The sequence below is a fragment of the Mobula birostris genome, chromosome 11 (assembly GCF_030028105.1).
Source record: "Mobula birostris isolate sMobBir1 chromosome 11, sMobBir1.hap1, whole genome shotgun sequence".
Taxonomy (NCBI): Eukaryota; Metazoa; Chordata; class Chondrichthyes; order Myliobatiformes; family Myliobatidae; genus Mobula; species Mobula birostris.
Window position 1 is genome coordinate 16,612,371 of NC_092380.1, and position 21,326 is coordinate 16,633,696.

The 21,326-nt window shown below is 44.4% G+C and overlaps 1 protein-coding gene across 2 annotated transcripts in view; it reads left to right on the forward strand.

Annotated features, from left to right (window-relative positions):
- LOC140204869 (ubinuclein-2-like) overlaps positions 1-21,326 on the forward strand; it is a 74,412-nt gene that overhangs the window by 46,574 nt on the left and 6,512 nt on the right. For both annotated transcript variants that reach the window (XM_072271755.1, XM_072271756.1), the window contains 5 exons: positions 2,059-2,109; positions 2,460-2,502; positions 4,448-6,040; positions 7,200-7,458; positions 15,119-15,199. In XM_072271755.1, coding sequence (XP_072127856.1) covers positions 2,059-2,109; positions 2,460-2,502; positions 4,448-6,040; positions 7,200-7,458; positions 15,119-15,199 — 2,027 coding nt within the window. The remainder of the gene's footprint in view (positions 1-2,058; positions 2,110-2,459; positions 2,503-4,447; positions 6,041-7,199; positions 7,459-15,118; positions 15,200-21,326) is intronic.

A 21,326-nucleotide genomic window follows, 5' to 3' on the forward strand; every position in this document is an offset into this window, starting at 1 on the left:
GTTGGACCGATGTGTGCATTTCCTCAGTGATAACCTTTGCCCGATCATGTGGATGTAAGAAGCAGGAGAAGGAAAGCAGAAACATCTGATATTGCGCTCCCATCTCCCCAGGTGCTTTTTCATGATATTTGGACGGTTTACTAAAGCAGGATTCCCCATCCAACTTCTTTGCCTTAGAAGCAGAGCAGAGACAGTCCTCTAGTCTATAACCTGGAATAAGCAGATTGTCTTATGAGGGACTGGATAGACTTGTAGCTCATTATATCTGCTGGAGTTTGGCAAAATGTGAGGGAACTTAGTAAATTGGTGTATTATTGTCACGTGTCAAGATCATTTCATTACAACAGTGCATTGAGGTAGTACAATGTAAAACTATAGCAGGATACAGAATAAAGAGTTCTATTTACAGAGAATGCACTGCAGGCAGCGGGAATATGCAAGCACACAAGATGTAAACAGTGAGGTCAAGAGTCCATCTTATTGTACTAGGGGACCATTCAATAGTCTTATAACAGTGGGGTAGAATCTGTCATTGAGCTTGCCTTTCGGGCTTATAAATTTTGCCTGAATGCAGAGAAAAGACAGAGAAAGTCAGGTTACTGACAGACCCAGCTGTTCTCAAGAAAGATCTGTTTATGTGTACCATACCTCGATCAAAGTAACTTTCAGAGGATCTTAGAAGAATTGTAGAGATGCATAAAGCTGGAAAAGGCTACAAAAGCATTTCTAAAGACCTGAGTGTTCATCAGTCCACAGTAAGAGAAATTGTCTACGAATGGAGGAAATTCAGTACTGTTGCTACTCTCCCTGGGAGTGGGCGTCATGCAAAGATCACATCAAGAGCACAATGTGAAATGCTGACGGAGGTGAAAAAGAACCCAAGAGTAAAAGCAAAAGACCGTCAGAAATCTCTAGAACTTGCTAAAGTCTCTGTTCATGTGTCCACTATAAGAAAAACACTGAGCAAGAATGGTGTTCATGGAAAGACACCACTGAGGAATCCATTGCTCTACAAAAAAAGGCATTGCTGCACATCTCAAGTTTGCAAAATACCACCTGGATGTTCTATAACGCTTCTGGGACAATGTTCTGTAGACAGGTGAGACAGAAGTTGAACTTTTTGGCAGAAATGCATACCACTGTGAAGGAAAAAAGGCACTGCACACCAACACCAAACAAAACCTCATCCCAACTGTGAAGCATGGTTAAAAGAGCATCATGGTTTGGGGCTGCTTTGCTGCCTCAGGGCCTGGACAGCTTGCAATCGTTGAGGGAACAACGAATTCAAAATTGTAACAAGACATTTTACAGGAAAATGTCAGGGTAGCGGTCTGTCACCTGAAGCTTAATAGAAGTTGGATGATGCAACAAGACAATGATCTGAAACTCACAAGAGTAATTCAACAACAGAATGGTTTAAAAAGAAGAAAATTCTTGTTTTGGAATGGCCAAGTCAGAGTCCAGACCTTAACCCAATTGAGATACTGTGGCATGACTTGTAGAGGGTTGTTCATGCATAGTATGCCAGAAATGTTGATGAACTGAATCAGTTTTATATGGAGGAATGGTCTAAAATTCCCCCTCGCTGTTGTGCAAGTCTGATCAGCACCTAGAGGAAACATTTGGTTGAGGTTATTGCTGCTAAAGGAGATTCTGCCTGTTATTAAATATAAGGGTTCACGTACTTCTTCCAGCTAGGACTGTGAACAATGTGTTCAATAAAGACATGACAAGTACAATTGTCTGTGTGTTATTGGTTCAAGCAGATAGTGTTCGTCTTTTATTGTGACCTAAATGAAGATCAGAACACATTTTATGAGTAATTAATGCAGAAAACCAGGTAATTGCAAAGGGTCACAAACTTTTTCTTGCAACTGTACTCCCCTACATAAGATTCCCTCTGCTATTTCTTTGCCCATTCACTTAATCTATCGAAGTCTTTTTGCAGGCTCCTGCTTCTTCATCTCTACCTGCTCCTTCAGCTATGTTATATCATTCTCAAAACTGCTATTTGGACCTGGTCATGGACCTTGATATTGACTCTGTGTTTTGTTGCAGGATGCTGCTGAAGGAGAGCAAGAAAGTGCATAATCATCTGACAGCCACACCGTGAGTAGAAACCATTTGTTTTTATTCATTATTTTCACTCCTCCCACAAAAACCCAGACTCCATCTTTGAACAGGTTTTGCAGTCACCTGGAGTCTTCCTGAGCCAGTCTCTCTTAATGGGTCAAAGTTGATTGTGGCTGTTTATGTCTCTAACTATAAAATGAAAGGTGGGGAATTGTTTCATGCATCTGTGTTTCATTGTATTCATGTAGCCAGATAAATGATCATTAATGTTTCTTTCACTTTCAGATGGCAACTGTGTAATACATTTGGATTTACAACATTATTTATAAAATACTGTATAGGTTGTTGCAGTCAAGTTCCTTTCCTCACTGTCTTTCCTTTCTTAGAGCCAAGAAGAAGGTGATACTGGCACCGAAACCAAAAGTTAAGGTAAATCCTTCTATTTCCTGTTCCTTTTGCTTCCTTCCTCAAGCTTACAGGTAATTTATTTAACTAGCTAACAGCAGCAGTGTGCGATGACAAGTTTAGGTTTAGTAATTTCAGCTGGATTGCAAAATGGGTGTCTAAAACTGAGGTAGGAATAATCTCTCTCTCAGTAGTTACTTTCCAGGACACCTTGTTTCTCCATGCTCAGGCTTTCCACCACTTCTGCAAAATTATATATTTTTATTTATTTAGAAATACAGCATGGACAGGTCCTTCTGATCCAACGCTGCCTAGTGACCCACATACTTTAACCCTAGCCTAAACACAGGACAATTTACAATGACCTATTAACTGCCATTGGACTCTGGGAGGAAACCCACGTGGTCACAGGGAGGGTGTACAGACGGCGCTGGAATTGAACTCCAAACTCCGTCGTCCCGAGCTATAATGTCATTGTGCTAACTGCTCTGCTCTCAGTAAACTTCCCTCCCAACCCTCCTTTATCTCTTTGGTTGTGTTGCTATCCACACCTCCCCAACCCTACCCCATTGGCCTTGTCCCCTGCTCCCAATTCTTGCCGGACTTCAATCCCTACTTTTCTCCTCCTGTCATGCCCTGTCTCCACTCTCTCCAACCCTCAGCAGCCCAGGAACCCAGTGTCACCACTTGCCCTCACCACCACTGCATGGCACCTATCAGAATTAGGTTTATTGTCACTGACAGGTGTCGTGAAATTTGTTGTTTTGTGGCTGCAGTACAGTGCAATATTAAAAAGTTACTGTAAGTTACAGTAAGAAATTTATATAAAAAAGAAATAGAAAGTGCAAAAAGAGAGCAGAATAGTGATTTAATGAGTTCATGGACTGTTCAGAAATCTGACAGCTGAGGGGAAGCGGCTGTGCCTAAGACATTGAATGGGCGTCCTCAGGCTCCTTTACCTTCTCCCTGACTGTAGTAATGAGAAGAGGGCGTGTCCTGGCTGGTGAGGGTCTTTAATGATAGGTATTGCCTTCTTGCAGCTGTCAAGTTCAGGCAGTCACCTCAAGCTGAGCTTCTTTTCATACGCAGAAATATACGGTGAGGTCTCACTACAACAAAGGACTTGCTTGCAGAGGCACAGGCATGTACACTCAGACAACACAGAACATGAACTATTACAAGGCAGTGGGGCAAAAGTGTGCAAAGTAAAAAAAAAATTAGTGCAAAACCAGAACACAATCAGGTAGTGCAAGAGGTGATCCGTTGCTGAGGTGCAGGTTGGCAAGAACCCAGTGGTTTGTAGGAAAGTAGCTGTTCTTGAACCTGGTGGTATGGGACTTAAACCTCCTGCCCACAAAGCAGTGAGAAGAGGGTATGATGCAGATGGTGGAGGTCTTTGATGATAGATGGCATCGTCTTGGGGCGGGACCTCATGTAGATGGTGTCAGTGGTGGAAACCTCAAAGTTTGTAATTGGGATAGATAAGGACATTGATTTCTCAAACTTCAAGTAACTGCACCCCTCCTTCAACATTCCCCATTCCTGCTTCCCTCTCTCACCTTATCGCCTTACCTACTCATCACCTCCCTCTGGAGCTCCTCCCACTTCCCTTTCTTCCACGGTCTTCTACCCTTATCTATCAGATTCATCCTTCTCCAGCCCGTTATCTCTTTTACCTATCACCTGCCACCTTGTGCTTCTTCCTCCCCTCTCCCCACCTTCTTACTCTGACTTCTCCCCATCCTTTCCAATCCTGACGAAGAGTCTCGGCCCAAAACAACTGTTTACTCTTTTCCATAGATGCAGCCTGGCCTGCTGAGTTCCTCCAGCATCTTGTGTGTGTTAGTTAAAAGAAAAGTTGTCCCGCAAAAGGTTATTGTGAAATTTGGGTGGGAGTTGAGGTTATCTGACAACTTTTACAGTTGCTAACATGTCACATTTTTGTGCTTTTTTTTCCCCATTTAAATAGGATTCGAGCCCAAAGAAAGAACAGAAGCTTTCTGCGCCTGCCGATGCTGGGCTGAAGGGGCTGCCAATGGGCAACATCACATCTATCAATATCTCGAGTTCCAGTTGTACCCCAAACCAAGACACTATTTACTTGGATGATTCTCTGGATGAGGATCTAACCATTAAACCCCCTTCCTTAGAATCTGTGTCAGATGCATTGTCCGTCTTCAATAGCACACCCAAGGCCACCAGAATTGTAAATAATTCTGTCCCAGGCACACCCCGGCCACAGCCTATGATGAAAGAGGATAAAAAGGTTGTGGCCAAGGCCACACCTCTGACAGTTTCTCCAAAAGAAGCTGCATCCTCCCCAAAACTTGTCGCATCAACCCCAAAACTTGCCACATCAACCCCAAAACTTGCCACGTCACCAAAAGAAGCCACGTCCTCTCCAAAAGTGACCACGCCTTCTCCGAAGGTAACAACACCGTCAGCGAAGGTGACCACACCCTCTCCGAAAGCGTCCACACTTTCCCCCGTACCTTCGACCTTCAGTCATTTGTTTGGTCACAGTTCAAGCACCAAGAAATTCCAGGATGCAGGTCGACCAGGAATGAGCAGCTTGATAGCTGGCTACACAGCTCCTTCGCCGCAGGCACCCAAGGCTCCTTCTGTGGCCTGCACGGCCAAACAGCAGCAGTCTGGTGCACAGAGGCAGAGCCAGTCGCAGGCCCAAATCAACAAGCAGTCCCCCCAGTCCAGCATGCATCACAACAGCCTCACGTCTCCCTCACACGTCATCAGCAAGGTTCACCAGAACCCCGTGGTGAAGCTGAACACCTGTCCGCAGCACCTGCTCTCGAGTCACTTGCCGCAGGTGTCAGAGAAGCCGGCTGCCTACCAGACATCGTTTGCCCCCTCGGCCACCAGCAGCACCCACGTCCCCCACAGTTTGGCCTCTCGGACGAGCGTCAGCCCATCTACCTCTGGCAGTTACTTGCCGAAAGCCGCGGTACCCGTCAGCACCTCGGTGCAAGGCTTCAAGCCTCCGTTTACCATGGCTGGCCCTCTCAAGACTGCCACCACTTCCAGCACAGGGAGCCAGAGTGTGTCAGCGGGGACGGGTAATCCGGGCGGGGGCTCCGCCAGCAGGCAAGGCAGTGCCAAACTCTCCAACAGGCCGTCATCCGCCAGCTCGGCCATTGGTCAACAGCAGTCAGCGTCCCTTGTGAAAAAAACCTCAGTGCCTCAGAAACTGGCCAGCCCTTCCGGTCCCGCCACACCCGGCAAAACCGGCGCGGCCGCCACAGTCAGCCGCAGCAGCTTGAGCACGAGCGGGGTGCCCGTCAAGAGCAGTGGAGCAGCAGGGAGGAGCAGTGCTGCCGGATCAGTGGGCCCCAGCACCACCAGCCGCTGCACCGTCAGCTCCAGCGCCTCTGTCAGCAGGACCGGGACTGTGAGCAATTCGGCTGCTAACAGGGGCAGCCCGACCGGAGCTGGCACAAGGACTAATGTGAGTGGGGGGACCGGAAGTGGTGCTCAGGTTGCTATAAAAATGCTGCCCTCCCTTCACAGAACTTCCTCTGCCTCAGGATCATCCGCTGGTATCCAGGTAATGACCCTCAACATCGTGATTCCCTGCCTTCTTGTCTTTTAGACTATGTTTTGTTGCAAAGGCAGGTTCTTCCCAAGCAGGTGGAACTTCAATCAGTAGCAATGTGCTGTTGCTCCCTCCCCCCACCCCTTGTCTCCTCTCTCTTCCCCCACTTTCACCCTCCCATCAACCTAATTAAGCTCCTCACCCCTACTGGGCCTTAGGCTGCTGATAGAAGGTTGCCTCAGTCCCCTGACCTGGGGCAGTCTTTCACACTGTCTCCAGATGTAGTCATCGTGGTGTATCCTTGCTCTCCCAGGAATGAGGTCTTTGGAACTTCTGTTGGCATTTCTGTCGCATTGGGTTTTTACTGGATGGGGTTGCTAGCCCCATCCACCCCTCCTCCTCTTGAAGCCGGGCTTGGGGCCATTCCTGGTGGAGCCTCCCACCAAAACTACCCAAATGATCTTTAAGTTTATTTTCCGTCTGGATAGCGTCCAACCTGGTGGCATGAACATTGATTTCTCGAACTTCCGGTAATTATACCCCATTCCTGTTTCCCTCTCTCACCCCTTCTCACCTGCCCATCACCTAACTCTGGTCTTCGTCCCCTTCTCTTTCTTTTGTCCTCTGCTATCAGATTCTCCCTTCTCCAGTCCTTTATCTCTTTCTCCAATCAACTTCCCAGCTCTTTGTTTCACCTATCGCCTGCCACCTTGAACTTCTTCCTCATCTCCCCCCATATTCTTACCCTGACTTCTCCCCTTCCTCTCCATTCCTGATGAAGGTTCTCAGCCCAAAACGTTGACTGTTTACTGTTTTCCATAGATGCTGCCTGGCCTGCTGAGTTCCTCTGGCATTTTGTGTGTTTATCTTTAAACTTTGTTCTCCTTTCAAACAACCGACTGGCTCACTGCTCCAATGGCTGAAAGTTGAGTTTAGCTGTGTATGATTAGTTTGTGCTTGGCTGGTGTCTACATACTACTATTCAAGTGGGGTCAGTGCTTAACAATTGATGGGCAGGAGCTGCTATCCTCGTAGCAGGTTGTCATCTTACCCAGTCAGTAAATGAACTTGGTTAGCAATGAAATGTTTGGTTCAGAAAATACTTTAGAGGAGGATTCCATGATATCTTTATTTCCTTTTTGCATTCATTTCTTTTTACCTCCCTTTCCAGGCGACTTCTGGATCAACATTGTTGGCAAACACGTCACCGCTGACTCTCATGCCATCCCCCCTGAATGTAACAAATCTCAATGCGACGTCTGCATCCTTGAACACGGCGGCAGCATTCAGCATGTTGGGCAGTCTGGTTCCTGTTTCCCTTCCCTTCCAGCTGCCGCTCAACCTGCTGAGCTTTGCACCAGAAGCCACCGTCTCCACCACCGCGCCTACTGGATCTACCTCAGTTACGTTCCAGCACAACTTTACACAGAGTAAGTTTTAAAGATAAAGAAGGTAGCTTTAATTTGTCACACGTGCATCGAAGCATGCAGTGAAATGCACTGTTTGTGTCTCGAACGTGCTGGGGGCAGCCTGCAAATGTCAACATGTTTCCAGCAGCAACATGGCATGCCCACGACTCACTGACCCTAACTTGTGCGACTTTTTTGAATGTGCGAAGGAAGGGGAGCACCCAGAGGAAACCCATGTGGTCACAGGGAGAATGTACAAACTCCTTACAGAGACTGGCAAGAGTTGTAAAGGGTTGTGCCAATTGCAATGCCACCATGCCAGTGGGTGTTTTTGTTTTAGGAGTTGTGGGCAGTCTTTTACCAGATCACAACCATGTCAGTTTTTGAGGATGAGCAGACTGGCATTGCATTTAATGCTGAGATCTGGTCATCCCATGGAAGTGGTGAAACACTCCTTGTACTCTGTTATAAGTTGAGTTCGTATCTATAATTGGTCTTTTTTTGGATCAGATGGTTCTTGAAAACAAGTTGCTGAGCATGGAAAGCAGCAGTTGCCTTGCATTTTTGTGCCCAACAGCAGACATCCCACCCTGCAAAAACTCATTTCAGGGAGGTAGCACCATCAATTTGCAGGAGACTCACTTCCGGGAGAGGTGGGATGTCTGCAATAGAGTAGCTCCTTAGCAGCTAGCCAGCTAGTTTAAATAACGTTAGCTATGCTAATGAACGAATGACACCTGTTAAACTCACCTCAACATGTCCTTTACAGTCTTAACCCACCATGGGCAATAGAAAAGTCACTGTTGCAAACAGTGCAGCGAGCAACACTGTCATTATTTTTGACCCCTATTAGACAGGAGTACACTTTAGCGTAGTCTGGTGTGACGTACGTTTTATATTTTATTTTTTTGGAACACTCTCCCATGGCGCGCGCTCTCTGTCTCTCGTGGTCGTTCTCGCTCACGCGCTCTCTCGCTCTTGTCTCTCTCGCTTTCTTTCTCTCTCTCTCTCTCTCTCTCTCTCTCTCTCTCTCTCTTTCATGGTCGCTCTCGTCTCTCGTCGCTGTCGTCTCTCTGTCTCATGGTCGCTCTCGCATTCACTCTCATGGTCTCTCTCGCGCTCTCTTGTGCTTGCTGTCTCAAAAAAAATTGATTTCCGGGACATTGTATATAATTTGCGGGCATCAGGGAACCACTATTAATATGCGGGAGACTCCCAGAACTTCCGGGAGAGGTGGGATGTCTGCCATTGTTTGGACTGATGCCTCGTCACTATTTGATTTTTGCTTTGGAGTTGAGTTCCCAAACCTATAATCACCATGGAATCGGCTGCATAACGCTGTTATTTGCATCGCACACTATTACATCTCCAGTGGCATATTTCCAGTTACACCACTGGAAGCATCTCAGACTAGTTCAAATTCCTGGAAGTCCATACCCACAGCCTTTGTAGAAGCGCTTTTGTCACACAAGCTTGTGGTTCCAGAAGTTTGTTTACTACCTAATCGATAAACATCAGTTAAAAAGGTTTGCCTTGTAAACAACCTCTACAAATGGTAGTCACAGAGTACTACAGCAAACAATGTCTTACAGCTTGGGAATGGGTAGTCACAGAGTACTACAGCACAGTGACTGGCCCTTTAGCCCAGATAGTCTGTACCGAACTATTAATCTGCCCTAGTCCCATCGACCCACACCCGGACCATAGCCCTCCATACCCTTTTCATCCATGTACCTATTCAGGTTTCTCTTAAATTTTGAAATCAAACCCACATCTACCACTCTGGCTGGCAGCTCGTTCTACACTCTCGTCACCTTCTGAGTGATGAAGATCCCCTTAAACAGTTCACCTTTCACCCTTAACCCATGACCTCTAGTTCTAATGTCACCCAATCTCAGTGGAAAAAGCATTCTTTCATTTACCTTTTCTATAACCCTGATAATTTTGGATACCTCCATCAAACCTCCCCTCATTCTCCTATGCTGTAGGGAAGAAAGTCCTAACCTGTTCAACCTTTCCCTGTAACTCAGGTCCTCAATTCCTGGCACCATCCTTGTAATTCTTCTTTCAATTTTATTGATGCCTTTCCTGCAGGTAGGTGACCTGAACTGCACACAATACTCCAAATTAGGCCTCACCTATGCCTTAAACATATTCAGCGTAACATCCCAACTCCCGTACACAGTAAGTATGGGCTTCTTCCAGAAGCTCGAGTTTCCTTCCACAGTCCAAATGTATACTGGTTGGTAGGTTAATTGGTTATTGTAAATTGTCCCACGATTAGGTTAGGATTAAATCAGGGGATTGCTGGGCAGTGCAGCCCAAAGGGCCAGAAGGGCCTGTTCTGCATTGCATCTCAATCAATCAGTTAATAAACAAACAAACTTAATGCACCATCTTCTGTCACCTGCCCTGTCTCATTCTCTAATAGGAGATCCAGTATCGCAGTTTCTCTAGATGGGACCTCTATGTTTTGATTAAGAAAACTTCCCTGAAACACTTTTGACAAACTCTATCCCATCCATCTCTGTTACTCCATGGGATAACAGTCAATATGTGGAAAGTTAAAATTGCCTACTATTACCTTGTGTTTTTTTGCAACAGTTTGTGATCTTTCTATAAACTTGCTTCTCTAAATCCTGCTGACTATTGGGTGGTCTATGATATAATCCCATTAATGTGGTCATCCCTTTCTTAGTCCTCAGCTCCACCCATATATAGCCTCACTAGCCAAGCTTTCCAGTCTGTCCTGACGAGCACTGCCATGACTTTTTCCCTCGTTAGTAATGCCAGCCTTCTCCCTTTATCTATCACGTCTAAGTCTACGGAATCTTGGAACATTGAGCTGCCAGTCCTGCTCCTCCTGCAACCAAGCATCACTAATGGCTACAGCGTCATAATTTCACATGGCAATCGATGCCCTAAGCTCACCTGCCTTTCTTACAATATTCTTTGTATTAGAATATACACAACCTAGAACATCAGTCCCTCTATGCTCAGCCTTTCGATTCCTGAAATGTATACAGGGTTAATGATATTTTTCCCTAGAGCTACTTCACTATCTGTTCTGACGCTCTGGTTCCTATCCCTCTGGAACTCTAGTTTAAATTCCCCATACAGCACTAACAAACCTTCCTGCAAAGATATTGGTCCCCCTCCAGTTCCATCCCATCTTCACAGGTCCCACTTTCCCTCCTGCACCATCTTTTTTGCCATGTGTTAAACTGTATTATCTTCCTTATTTCTGGCCTCACTAGCACATGGCACAGGTAGCGATCCTGAGATCACTGTGGACGTCCTTTCCTTTAACTTGGTACCTAACTCCCTGAACTCACTTTGCAGGACCTCATCGCCTTCTCTATCCATGGTTTAATATCACTGACACACGCCATGATATTCATTGCTTTGCAGCAGCAGTACATTGCAATGCATAATTAAGAACAATATGCTATGCAAAATTAAATTAAGTAGTGCAAAAAAAGTGTGTGGGGGGTGCAATAGTGAGGTAGTGTTCATGTGTTCATTATCCATTTGAGAAGAGAGCACGTCCTGGCTGATGGGAGTCCTTAACGATAGTTGCTGCCTTTTTGAGGCATTGCCTTTTGAAGATGTCCTTAATGCTGGGGAGGCTAGTGCGCATGATGGAACTGGCTGAGTTTGCAGCTTCCTGCAGTTTTTTCCAATCCTGTTCAATGTCCCCTTCATATCAGATGGTGATGCAACCAGTCAGAATGATCTCCATGGTACATCTGTAGAAATGTGCGAGAGTCTTTGATGACATACTAAGTCTCCTCTAACTCTTAATGAAATATAGCCACTGTCATGCCTTCTTTGTAAGTGCATCAATATGTTGGGCTAGGATAGATCCTCAGATACCTTGATACCTTGGACCTTGAAACTGCTCACCCTTACCACTGCTGATCCCTTGATGAGGACTGGTGTGTGTTTCCTCAACTTCCCCTTCCTGAAGTCACAATCCATTCCTTAGTTTTACCGACATTGAGGGTGAGGTTGTTGCTACAACACCACACAACCAGCTGATCTATTCTGTCTCACTCCTGTACACCTCTTCATCACTTACTGAAATTCTGCCAACAATAGTTGTGTCATCGGCAAATTTGTAGATGGTGGTTGAGCTTGCCTAGCCACACGCGCGTGGTTGTAGAGAGAAGAGCAATGGGCTAAGCACGCGTCCTTGAGGTGTGCCAGTGTTGACTGTCAGATGTTATTTCTCATCTGTGTTGTCTTTATGTTCAAAAAGCAGTGATTTTTGTCACTGATAGTTAGTGAGAAATAAAACAGAAAGACAATTCAGAACTGTTTTCCTCACTGTGGTTTCAAGCATTCAGGCTTGGAGATGCCAGAAACAGCCGAGAGTGAAAATGAAACAATTTCACTACTTCAGCAAGTTAGGGACTATGAAAAGTTTGAAGATATTAACAATCAGCTTGAATGTTACAATGAAAGTGAAGACTTAGAGGATGCAGCCATTAAAAGCACTGTATGAAGGCATTCCATTATCTGCACTAGGTGTCTGCACCAATTTTGTTCATTTATAGTCAAAAGAATGTGGCAGCGTACACTGTATGAACTCTGTTGATTACTATTAGGAAGTAATACAGTTTATAGTATTATAGTATTGATAGTGTTCTGATTTGTTCTATATTTTATTTAATTACATAATTTGTTACTCTGTTAAACTGTAGTTTGTCCTTTATATACCTTTTTAACTGTTTCCATGAAACTTGGCTAATTGGGGCAGCCACTTAATTGGGCAGTATGTACTGGTCTCAGTGTGTCTCAACTGGAATCCACTGTATTTTTAAAATTTGATATTCAGGCGATAGATCCAAATATCTCGCACAGTTGGAGAGGACTAATGAAAGTACCACCACTTCCCCCTCTTGCAGCCTTTTTGCATTAAGGATAGTGATGTACGTGTAATGAACACACAAGTTTTCGTCTACCTGCTTAATGAGGAGCAATTTTAATATCTGCAAAGGGCTTGAATGAATCATTATTATACTTCTGTACTGTTGTAAGGTCATTGATCTAAAATGTTATCTCTCTTTCTCTATCCAGAAATCTAAATAGTGTTCCCAACACTTTTTTTTTCATTTCAGATTTCCATTGTTTCTATATTGTTTTTTTTCTAACATTCAAAACCAATGAGCCCAGGGATGGGGGCGGTTGGAAGAGGGGGCAATCTGGAAATGAACTGATGAGTGGGGCTATCTTCATATTGACTTGACTGTGAGGGCTGTCCTTCAGTAAAGGCCGACAAGCGCGATGCTGTTGTCAGTGTGCAGCAAGTTGGGATTAACAGGTGTACGCAAAAATTGCACATGTAATACTTTATACTTTATCGTTGCCAAACAATTGGTACTAGAACGTACAATCATCACAGCGATATTTGATTCTGCGCTTCCCACTCCCTGGATTACAAATATTAAATATTAAAAACAGTAAAAATTAGTAAATATTAAAAATTTAAATTATAATTCATAAATAGAAAAATGGAAAGTAAGGTAGTGCAAAAAAACCGAGAGGCAGGTCCGGATATTTGGAGGGTACGGCCCAGATCTGGGTCAGGATCCGTTCAGCAGTCTTATTACAGTTGGAAAGAAGCTGTTCCCAAATCTGGCTGTACGAGTCTTCAAGCTCCTGAACCTTCTCCCGGAGGGAAGAGGGATGAAAAGTGTGTTGGCTGGATGGGTCGTGTCCTTGATTATCCTGGCAGCACTGCTCCGACAGCGTGCGGTGTAAAGTGAGTCCAAGGACGGAAGATTGGTTTGTGTGATTTGCTGGGCTGTGTTCACGATCTTCTGCAGCTTCTTCCGGTCTTGGAGAGGACAACTTCCATACCAGATGTGATGCACCCTAGAAGAATGCTTTCTACGGTGCATCTATAAAAATTAGTGAGGGTTTTTAGTTTTAGGTAAACCTGCTGAACCAAAAATTCTGAGCTGCAGGGATTAAGAATCATGAAGGACAGGCATCCGTAGAGTTCAGAAGGGAGCCATTCTAAGAATGGAGGGAAGGAAGTCTTGAAAACAGAGCCCTTTCATCTTCTCGTGTGATTTAGCCAGTCTGGCAAAGGATACAAGTTGGACAGATACCCCTAGCCTTGAGGTAGGAATAAGGTAGTGGCCAAATCACCAAAACAATCGAAATTGCATCTTAAATATCATCCAGATTCTGCCACTTTGCACGTATTCTCCCAGCTTCCACCATCAGTCCCTGGCCTCCTTTGTGTTTCCTGACAGTGATGTGTGGTGTCTGTGCCTGATAGCCTCAGGAATATTAGCCCAAGTAGTCCAGATGGTGACCTTGGTAGTCTCGTAATCAACATGGTAAGACTGGGCAGCAGAGTTAAATCCACTGACCTGACAATAGGAAATTTGTATTTAAAGTTTCACATCCACAAAATGTCACATAAAGCTCTGTAGCTTTGTTGTATTTAAAGTTCTAACATAGGACGATGCAACAACCAGTCTGTGCATAGGCACCAAAAAAATAAATGAGCAGGTAATGTATTATAATTATAAACATGAGAAAATCTGCAGATGCTGGAAATCCAAAGTAACACACACAAAGTGCTGGAGGAACTCAGCAAGTCAGGCAGCAACTATGGAAATTAATAAACAGTTGACATTTTGGGATGAGAAACTTCTTCAGGACTGAAAAGGAAGGGGGAAGACATCAGAATGAAAAGGTGGGGGGTTGGAAGATAGCTAGAAGGTGATAGATGAAGCCAGGTGGGCTGGAGAAGAATGAATCTGATAGGAGAGGCCAGTTGACCATGGGAGAAAGGGAAAGAGGAGGGGGCCGATGGGAGGTGATAGGCTGGTATAAATGATTATAGGTATGTTGTTTGGGACATCTGAGAAAGGTCATTTGCTGTTCGAAATGGTCCTGGAGGAATGTTTTACATTGTTAATCATCTCAGAACCTCAAACCTCATTGTTATACTGAAATACGAACCTAATATAAATCTGTGGTTTAGTGCTTGAAACCTCCTTGTTTGACCAGAGATGACAGTGTTGCCACTGCACCAGATACAATCCTTGACATCTGTGGATTGCAGATTTTCTCCCCTCTGTAGCAGGGTATTAAATTTTCAACTGCTTGTCTGCAAAGATCAGCTAACCAAGCACTGGTTATCCTTTTACCTTGTTTACGTGCCTGGGAGCACATCACACAATGGACTTACCTAGTGAATCATGCAATACACTAGAAAGATGCTTGGGCCGGGATTTTGTTATGTGAAGAAACTGGAGAAGCTGGAATTATTTTCACAATTAGGGAGGATAATGAAACATTTAACAGAGGCTTTCATATTAAGGGGAAGTTTTGACATGATGGAGTAAATAAAGAGCATCATTACTGTGACAACCAGAAACCACAAAAAACAACAATGGAAATTAGAGGAAGAATGGGGGAGAGTATAGTGGGAAAATGTTCAATAGTAGTTTTCAGAGGATATTTTGATATTTGAGCAAAAAGTATTTGTAGGGAAAGAGGAATTTGAAACTTATAGGATAGTTGTTTCAAAGAAGCAGCATCTATTTGATGGGTTGAATGCTTTGAAGCTGTTCTGTGCTTTTAGGATAAGGGAGGGTTATTTCTCTTTAAGGTGAGTGGATAAGCCTCCTAAATTAACTTTTGTCTTTCCCAACAGATATTTTGAAAGGTTTTCAGTCTGGTTCTGCACAGCTTTCCCGATCGAGTGTACCAGCCCACTTACAACAGAGCTATACAGGTACCATTCCACACTGGTTATAAATGACTTGTTAGGCAGGTTCATAGAACAATGGCAGTGCCTGCTTCTATAAAAACTAGACTTAATCTGTTGGGTGTGGTGGACAATGAAAACTTCAAAGTTGGCTTAGTAACACACACCTTGAAGATGCTAGAGGAACTCAGCAGGTCAGGAAGCATCCGTGGAATAGAATAAATAGTCGGCATTTTATCAAGACTGAGTCCCGATGAAGTTTCTATGCCCAAAATTTTTCCTGTTTTTTCCCATGGTTGCTGCCTGACCACCTGAGTTCCTCCAGCATTTTGTGTGTGTTGCTTTGGATTTCCAGCATCTGCAGATTCCCTTGTGATTATGGTATTCAAGCTAGGATTATTGTGATCTAGCATGACTTGTCTCTCAACTGTTGCTCCTAAGGCTACAATTCAAATCTGCATGACAGTCAAAACTCCTTCACCATAATGCGTCTAAGGACCCCCACAAATACTGGCTCACCTGCAGGACTAAATCATGGTGCTGAATGCAATGAAATTGTTTCCTTCTGATGGTTTTGCTAATTCCTACATTTATAGAGCAACATGACCTTTAAAATTTTGGATTTTGCACTTTATAACTACTGATTCAGCAATGTAGGAAATGTGTTGGTACGTGGCCAAGTGGTTAAGGTATTCGTCTAATGACCTGAAGGTTGCTAGTTCGAGCCTTAGCTGAGGCAGCGTGTTGTGTCCTTGAGCAAGGCACTTAACCACACATTGCTCTGCGACGACACTGGTGCCAAGCTGTATGGGTCTTAATGCCCTTCCCTTGGACAACATCGGTGGCGTGGAGAGGGGAGACTTGCAGCATGGGCAACTGCCGGTCTTCCATACAACCTTGCCCAGGCCTGCGCCCTGGAAACCTTCCAAGGCGCAAATCCATGGTCTCACGAGACTAACTGATGCCTATAATGTAGGAAATGTGTAAAGATTGGTAAATTGATTTATTATTGTCATAAGTTTGAGATACAATGAAAGATTGTTTTGCATGCCAACTGTACAATTCATTTCATTATATCAGTGCATTGAGGTACTACAAGGGAAAAGCAATATTAGAATGCGGAATATAGTGTTAAAAGTTATAGAGAAGGTACAGGGCAGGCAGACAATAAAGTACAAGGCCGTGATGAGGTAGATCATGACATCAAGAATCCGCCTTTTCACAGAAGAGGTGCGTTCAATAGTCTTACAACAGTGGGTTAGAAGCAGGCTGTTGTATCTTCTGCCCAAGGGAAGGGGTGTGGATGTCTCAGGTAGGTAGGGTCTTTGATTATTGACTGCTTTATCAAGGCACTGAGAAGTGTTGACATTATTCAAGGAGGGGAGACTGATTTCCATGATGTCCATAACTCTCTGAGTTTCTTGTCTCAGGCAGAGCAGTTGCCATACCAACCGTGATGCATCTAGATAGGATGCTTTTTGTTGTACGTCTATAAAAATTGGTGTGGGTCAAATGGCACATGCCAAATTTCTTTAGCCTCCTAAGGAAATAAAGGCACTGGTGTGCTTTCCTTTTTGTGGCATCAGTGTGGTTGGATCAGGACAGGCTTTAATGATGTTTACTCCTAATAAATTATGTCTCTCAACCATCCAAAGAGGAGCTGTGGAAGAGATTTACCAGAGAGGAACAGGAGGAGGGTGCACAGGTAGATTGGAGAAACTGAGATTATTCCCTTTAAACAGAGGAGGTTGGTGGGGTCATGAGATTCTGCAGATGCTGTAAATTCAAAGCAGTTCACACAAAATGCTGGAAGAACTCAGCGGGTTAGGCAGCATCTGTGGAAATGAATAAACGATCCATGTTCTGGGCCAAGACCCTTCTTCAGGGATCCGAAAGAAGTATATGAAATCGTGGACACTCTTCACTCTCTCCATGGTAGTCAACCTGCACCTTCCTGCAGTCCACAATCATCTCTTGTCTACGTTGAGACTCAGATTGTTGTTCTCTCACCATTTGACAAGCCTTTCTACCTCTTCTCTGTATGCTGACTGGTCATTGCTGCCGATGAGGCCAACCACTGTTGTGTCATCAGTGTTGGGCGCCATGGTAGCGTCATGGTTAGCGCAACGTCATTACAGCTTGGAATGTCGGAGTTCAGTTCCAGCGTTATCTGTAAGGAGTCTCGTTGTCCTCTCCGGATGCTCCGGTTTCCTTCCACAGTACAAAGACGTACTGGTTAGTAGGTTAATTGCTCATTGCAAATTGTCCTGTGATTAGGCTAGAGTTAAATTGGAGGTTGCTGGATGGTGTGGCTCGTAGGGCCAGAAGGGCCTATTCCATGCTGTATCTCAATAAGTAAATAAATCATCAGCGAACTTGATGATCTGGTTTGAGCTGAATCTGGCCATGCAGTTGTGAGTCAGCAACAGACTGAGCACATAGCCCTAGGGCAGCAGTGTGCAGCATGATGGAGCTTGAGATGTTGCTCCCAACTCGGACTGACTGGGGTCTTGCTGTCAAGAGGTCCAAGGTCCAGTTACAGAAGGAGGTGTTGGGTCCCAACAAGGACAGTTTACCCACCAGCCTCTGAGGGATGATCGTGCTAAAAGCTGAGCTGAAGTCAGTGACAGCAACCTGGCGTATGAGGCATCGGAAGAAAGCAAGTTGTGAAGAAGACGTAGATGGGTTGTATTAGTAGGCTAGGGAAGTGGGCAAGGTTTTCAAATGGAATATGATGTGTGAATCGGTGATATCTTTTAATTCCTAGTAACCTACTCCATGTCATGCTTGTGAGAGAGAGTAATTTACTTGGAGATAAGTAATTGCAGGGGATGGGTGAGATTGCTCTGAGAGCCAGCATCAACAAGCTGCTGGGATCAACAAGCCTCTGATGGTATAATCAAACATACAATATGAAGCAACTTCCTCAAATACACAGCCAGTTTTGTGACAGACCTTCACCACAACTGGTATTTTATCAGGACCCTTGTTGGTTTTGGTATTTCCAGTTTACTCTGCTGTCTCTTGATGTGATATGGAATGAATCAAATTCCCTGAACCTTTGCTCCTCTTACGGTAGGGACCAAAGAGAATATCCAAGCTGTATTAACCACTTGGCAACAAAGCCATTTGATATTATTTGTCCCACCGTTTACAAATGCACCAGGCAAGAGCATAGAACTTTCATCCAACTCATTAGTTCTGGGTTTTTCTGGATTGCATGCATGTAGTTTCAGGTCTGCGCCTGCTCTTTGCTCCTCAAATGTTCTCCACTCCAAAGGAACGTGAATGTAAACAAGAGAAGCCTCCTCAAGCTGTGGCACAATGAATACCTGGTTCCCTACCATTTTCTCGCCTAGTCCTTGTTATTCTGTGATTTCCTTTTTGTCCAAAAGTCCATTAATCTCTGGCAAGACGAGTGTGCCCTCTCTGTCCAAATCAGATTCATTGCCTAGGCTGATGCCCCGTACTTCATCCACATTTACTCGTATAGTTGTTTAGTTGTGTATGTGTGGTGCTGTGACTCTGGGGTTGCATGTAACTGCCCAGTTAAAGATGGCACATCTCCATCACTAATGTGATAGATTTTGCAGAAAACTGGTTGTCCTGCAGTCGCTGTTTATATGATGCCAGCTTGTAACTTCAGTTGTTTTTTTTCCTTTTACTTAAATAAATCTGAACTCATGATACCACATCACTAGCTTAGACAGGGATCCTGATTGGCATGGGCGCAGTGGGCAAAAGGGCCCGTGTCCCTACTGAATAACTCTGTACAGGTTGCATCACGGTCAATGCCCCTGAACAGAAAAGCCTACAGAAGATGGTGGATACGGCCCAGTCCATCACAGGAAAAGCCGTCCCAGCCACTGAGCATTTCTACAAAGAAGCCCTGTCTCAGGAAAGCAGTGTTCATCATCGGGATGCCCACCATGCAGAGCCGTCGGGAAGAAGTTTTAGGAGCTTTCGGTCACACACCATGAGGTTCAGGAATAGTTATTACCCCTCAACCACTGAACTGAACCAGAGGGCACAACTTCACTTACATGGTTGGACTAGGACAAGCTGGTGGTGATATTTACATGTAGAAACTTGAAGCTCTCAACCACCTCCACCTCAGCACCATTAACACAGACAGGGACATGTGTACGGCTTCACTTCTTGAAGTCAGTACCCAGATTCTTTGTTTTGCTGACGTTGAGGGAGAGGTTATTGTCTTGACAGCGTGCCAGTAGGTTCTTTATCTCCTTACTGTACTCCATCTCATCGTTCTTATCTGCAAACTTGTGAATGTATGTAGATAACATGAAGAGGATAAAAATGGGATTTATATAGGGTTAATCTAAATGGGTGGTTGATGGTCGGAACAGACTCAATGGGCTAATGAGCCTTTTTCTGTGCTGTGTATCTGAAAGGAATGTGTGGACACAGATGTTTCTAGGGCAATATCTGTTAAAGATGAGGTTATGGAGTACTTGGTGACACAGGACAAGATAGGACAAAGTCAGCATGGTTTCCTTAAGGGAAAATCTTGCCTGACAAACCTGTTGGAATTCTTTGAGGAGATTGCAAGTAGGATAGATGAAGGGGATGCAGTGGATGTTGTATATTTGGACCTTCAGAAGGCCTTTGACAAGATGCCACAGATGAGGCTGCTTACCAAGTTAAAAGCCCATGGTATTACAGGGAAGTTACTGTCATGGTTAGGGCATTGGCTGATTGGTGGGAGGTATCAAGAAGGAATAAAAGGATCCTTTTCTGGTTGGCTTCAGAGTGGTGTTCCGCAGGGTTGGTGTTATAAAAAGAATGCTTTTTATGCTGTATATAAATGATTTAGATGATGGAATAGATAGCTTTGTTGCCAAGTTTGCAGATGATACTAAGATTGGTGGAGGGGCAGGTAGTGTTGAGGAAACAGGCTGCAGAAGGACTTAAATTAGGGGAATGGGCAAGAAAGAGGCAAATCAAATACAATGTTGGAAAATGCACAGTCATGCACTTTGGTTGTAGAAATAAATGTGCAGATTGTTTTCCAAATGAGGAGAAAATCCAAAAATCTGAGATACAAATGGACTTGGGAGTCCTTGTGTAGACAACCTAAAGGTTAACTTGCAGGTAGAGTCGGTGGTGAAGAAGGCAGATACAACGTTAGCATTCATTTCAAGAGTCCTAGAAAACATGAGCGGGGATATGATGCTGAGGCTTTAATAAGGCACTGGTGAGGTCCCACCTTGAGTATTGTGAACAGTTTTGGGCTCCTCGTCTAAGAAAAGATGTGCTGGCATTGGAGAGGGTTCAGAGGAGGTTCACAAGGATGTTCCAGGAATGGAAGGGTTATCATACGAGGAACTTATGATGGCTCTGGGCCTGTACTCACTGGAATTTAGAAGGATGAGGGGGAATCTCATTGAAACCTTTTGAATGTTGAAGGGCCCAGACAGAGTAGACGTAGAAAGGAGGTTTCTAATGATGGGGGAGTCTAGGACAAGCGGGCACAGCCTTAGGATAGGGGGGGCATAAATTTAAAACAAAGATGCGGAGAAATTTCTTTAGTCAGAGGGTGGTGGAATTGTGGAATTTATTACCATGGGCAGCTGTGGAGGCCAGGTTATTGGGTGTATTTAAGCCAAAGCTTAACAGGTTCTTGATTGGCCATGAGGTCAAAGGTTACGAGGAGAAGGCTGGGGAGTGGGGATGACAAGGGGGAAAAAAAGATTAACTATGATTGAATGGCAGAGCAGACTCAATGGGCCAAATGGCCTAATTCTGTTCCTTTGTCTAATGGTCTAACATGCAAAAAGCTGGAACAACCCACAGGTCATACAGTATTTACGGTGGGAAATGGAGAATCAACAGTCCCTCCAGCTTTTTGTGTGTTATTCCAGTTTCCAACATCTACAAACACTTGTGTCTCCACTGTTGCAGCTGGGTTGATTCATGTTCAGTCATTCGGGAACAGCTTCTTCCCCTCTGTCATCAAAATTCCTGAATGATCCATGAGCCCATGAACACTGCCTCATCGTTCCTTTTGTACTTTTTAATGTTGTCATCTATAGTGATTTTATGTTTTTGCATGATACTACAGCTGCAAAACCACAAATTTCACATCATATATGACAGTAATTCTGATTCCTTAAAATGGAGAAAGAGAGGTATC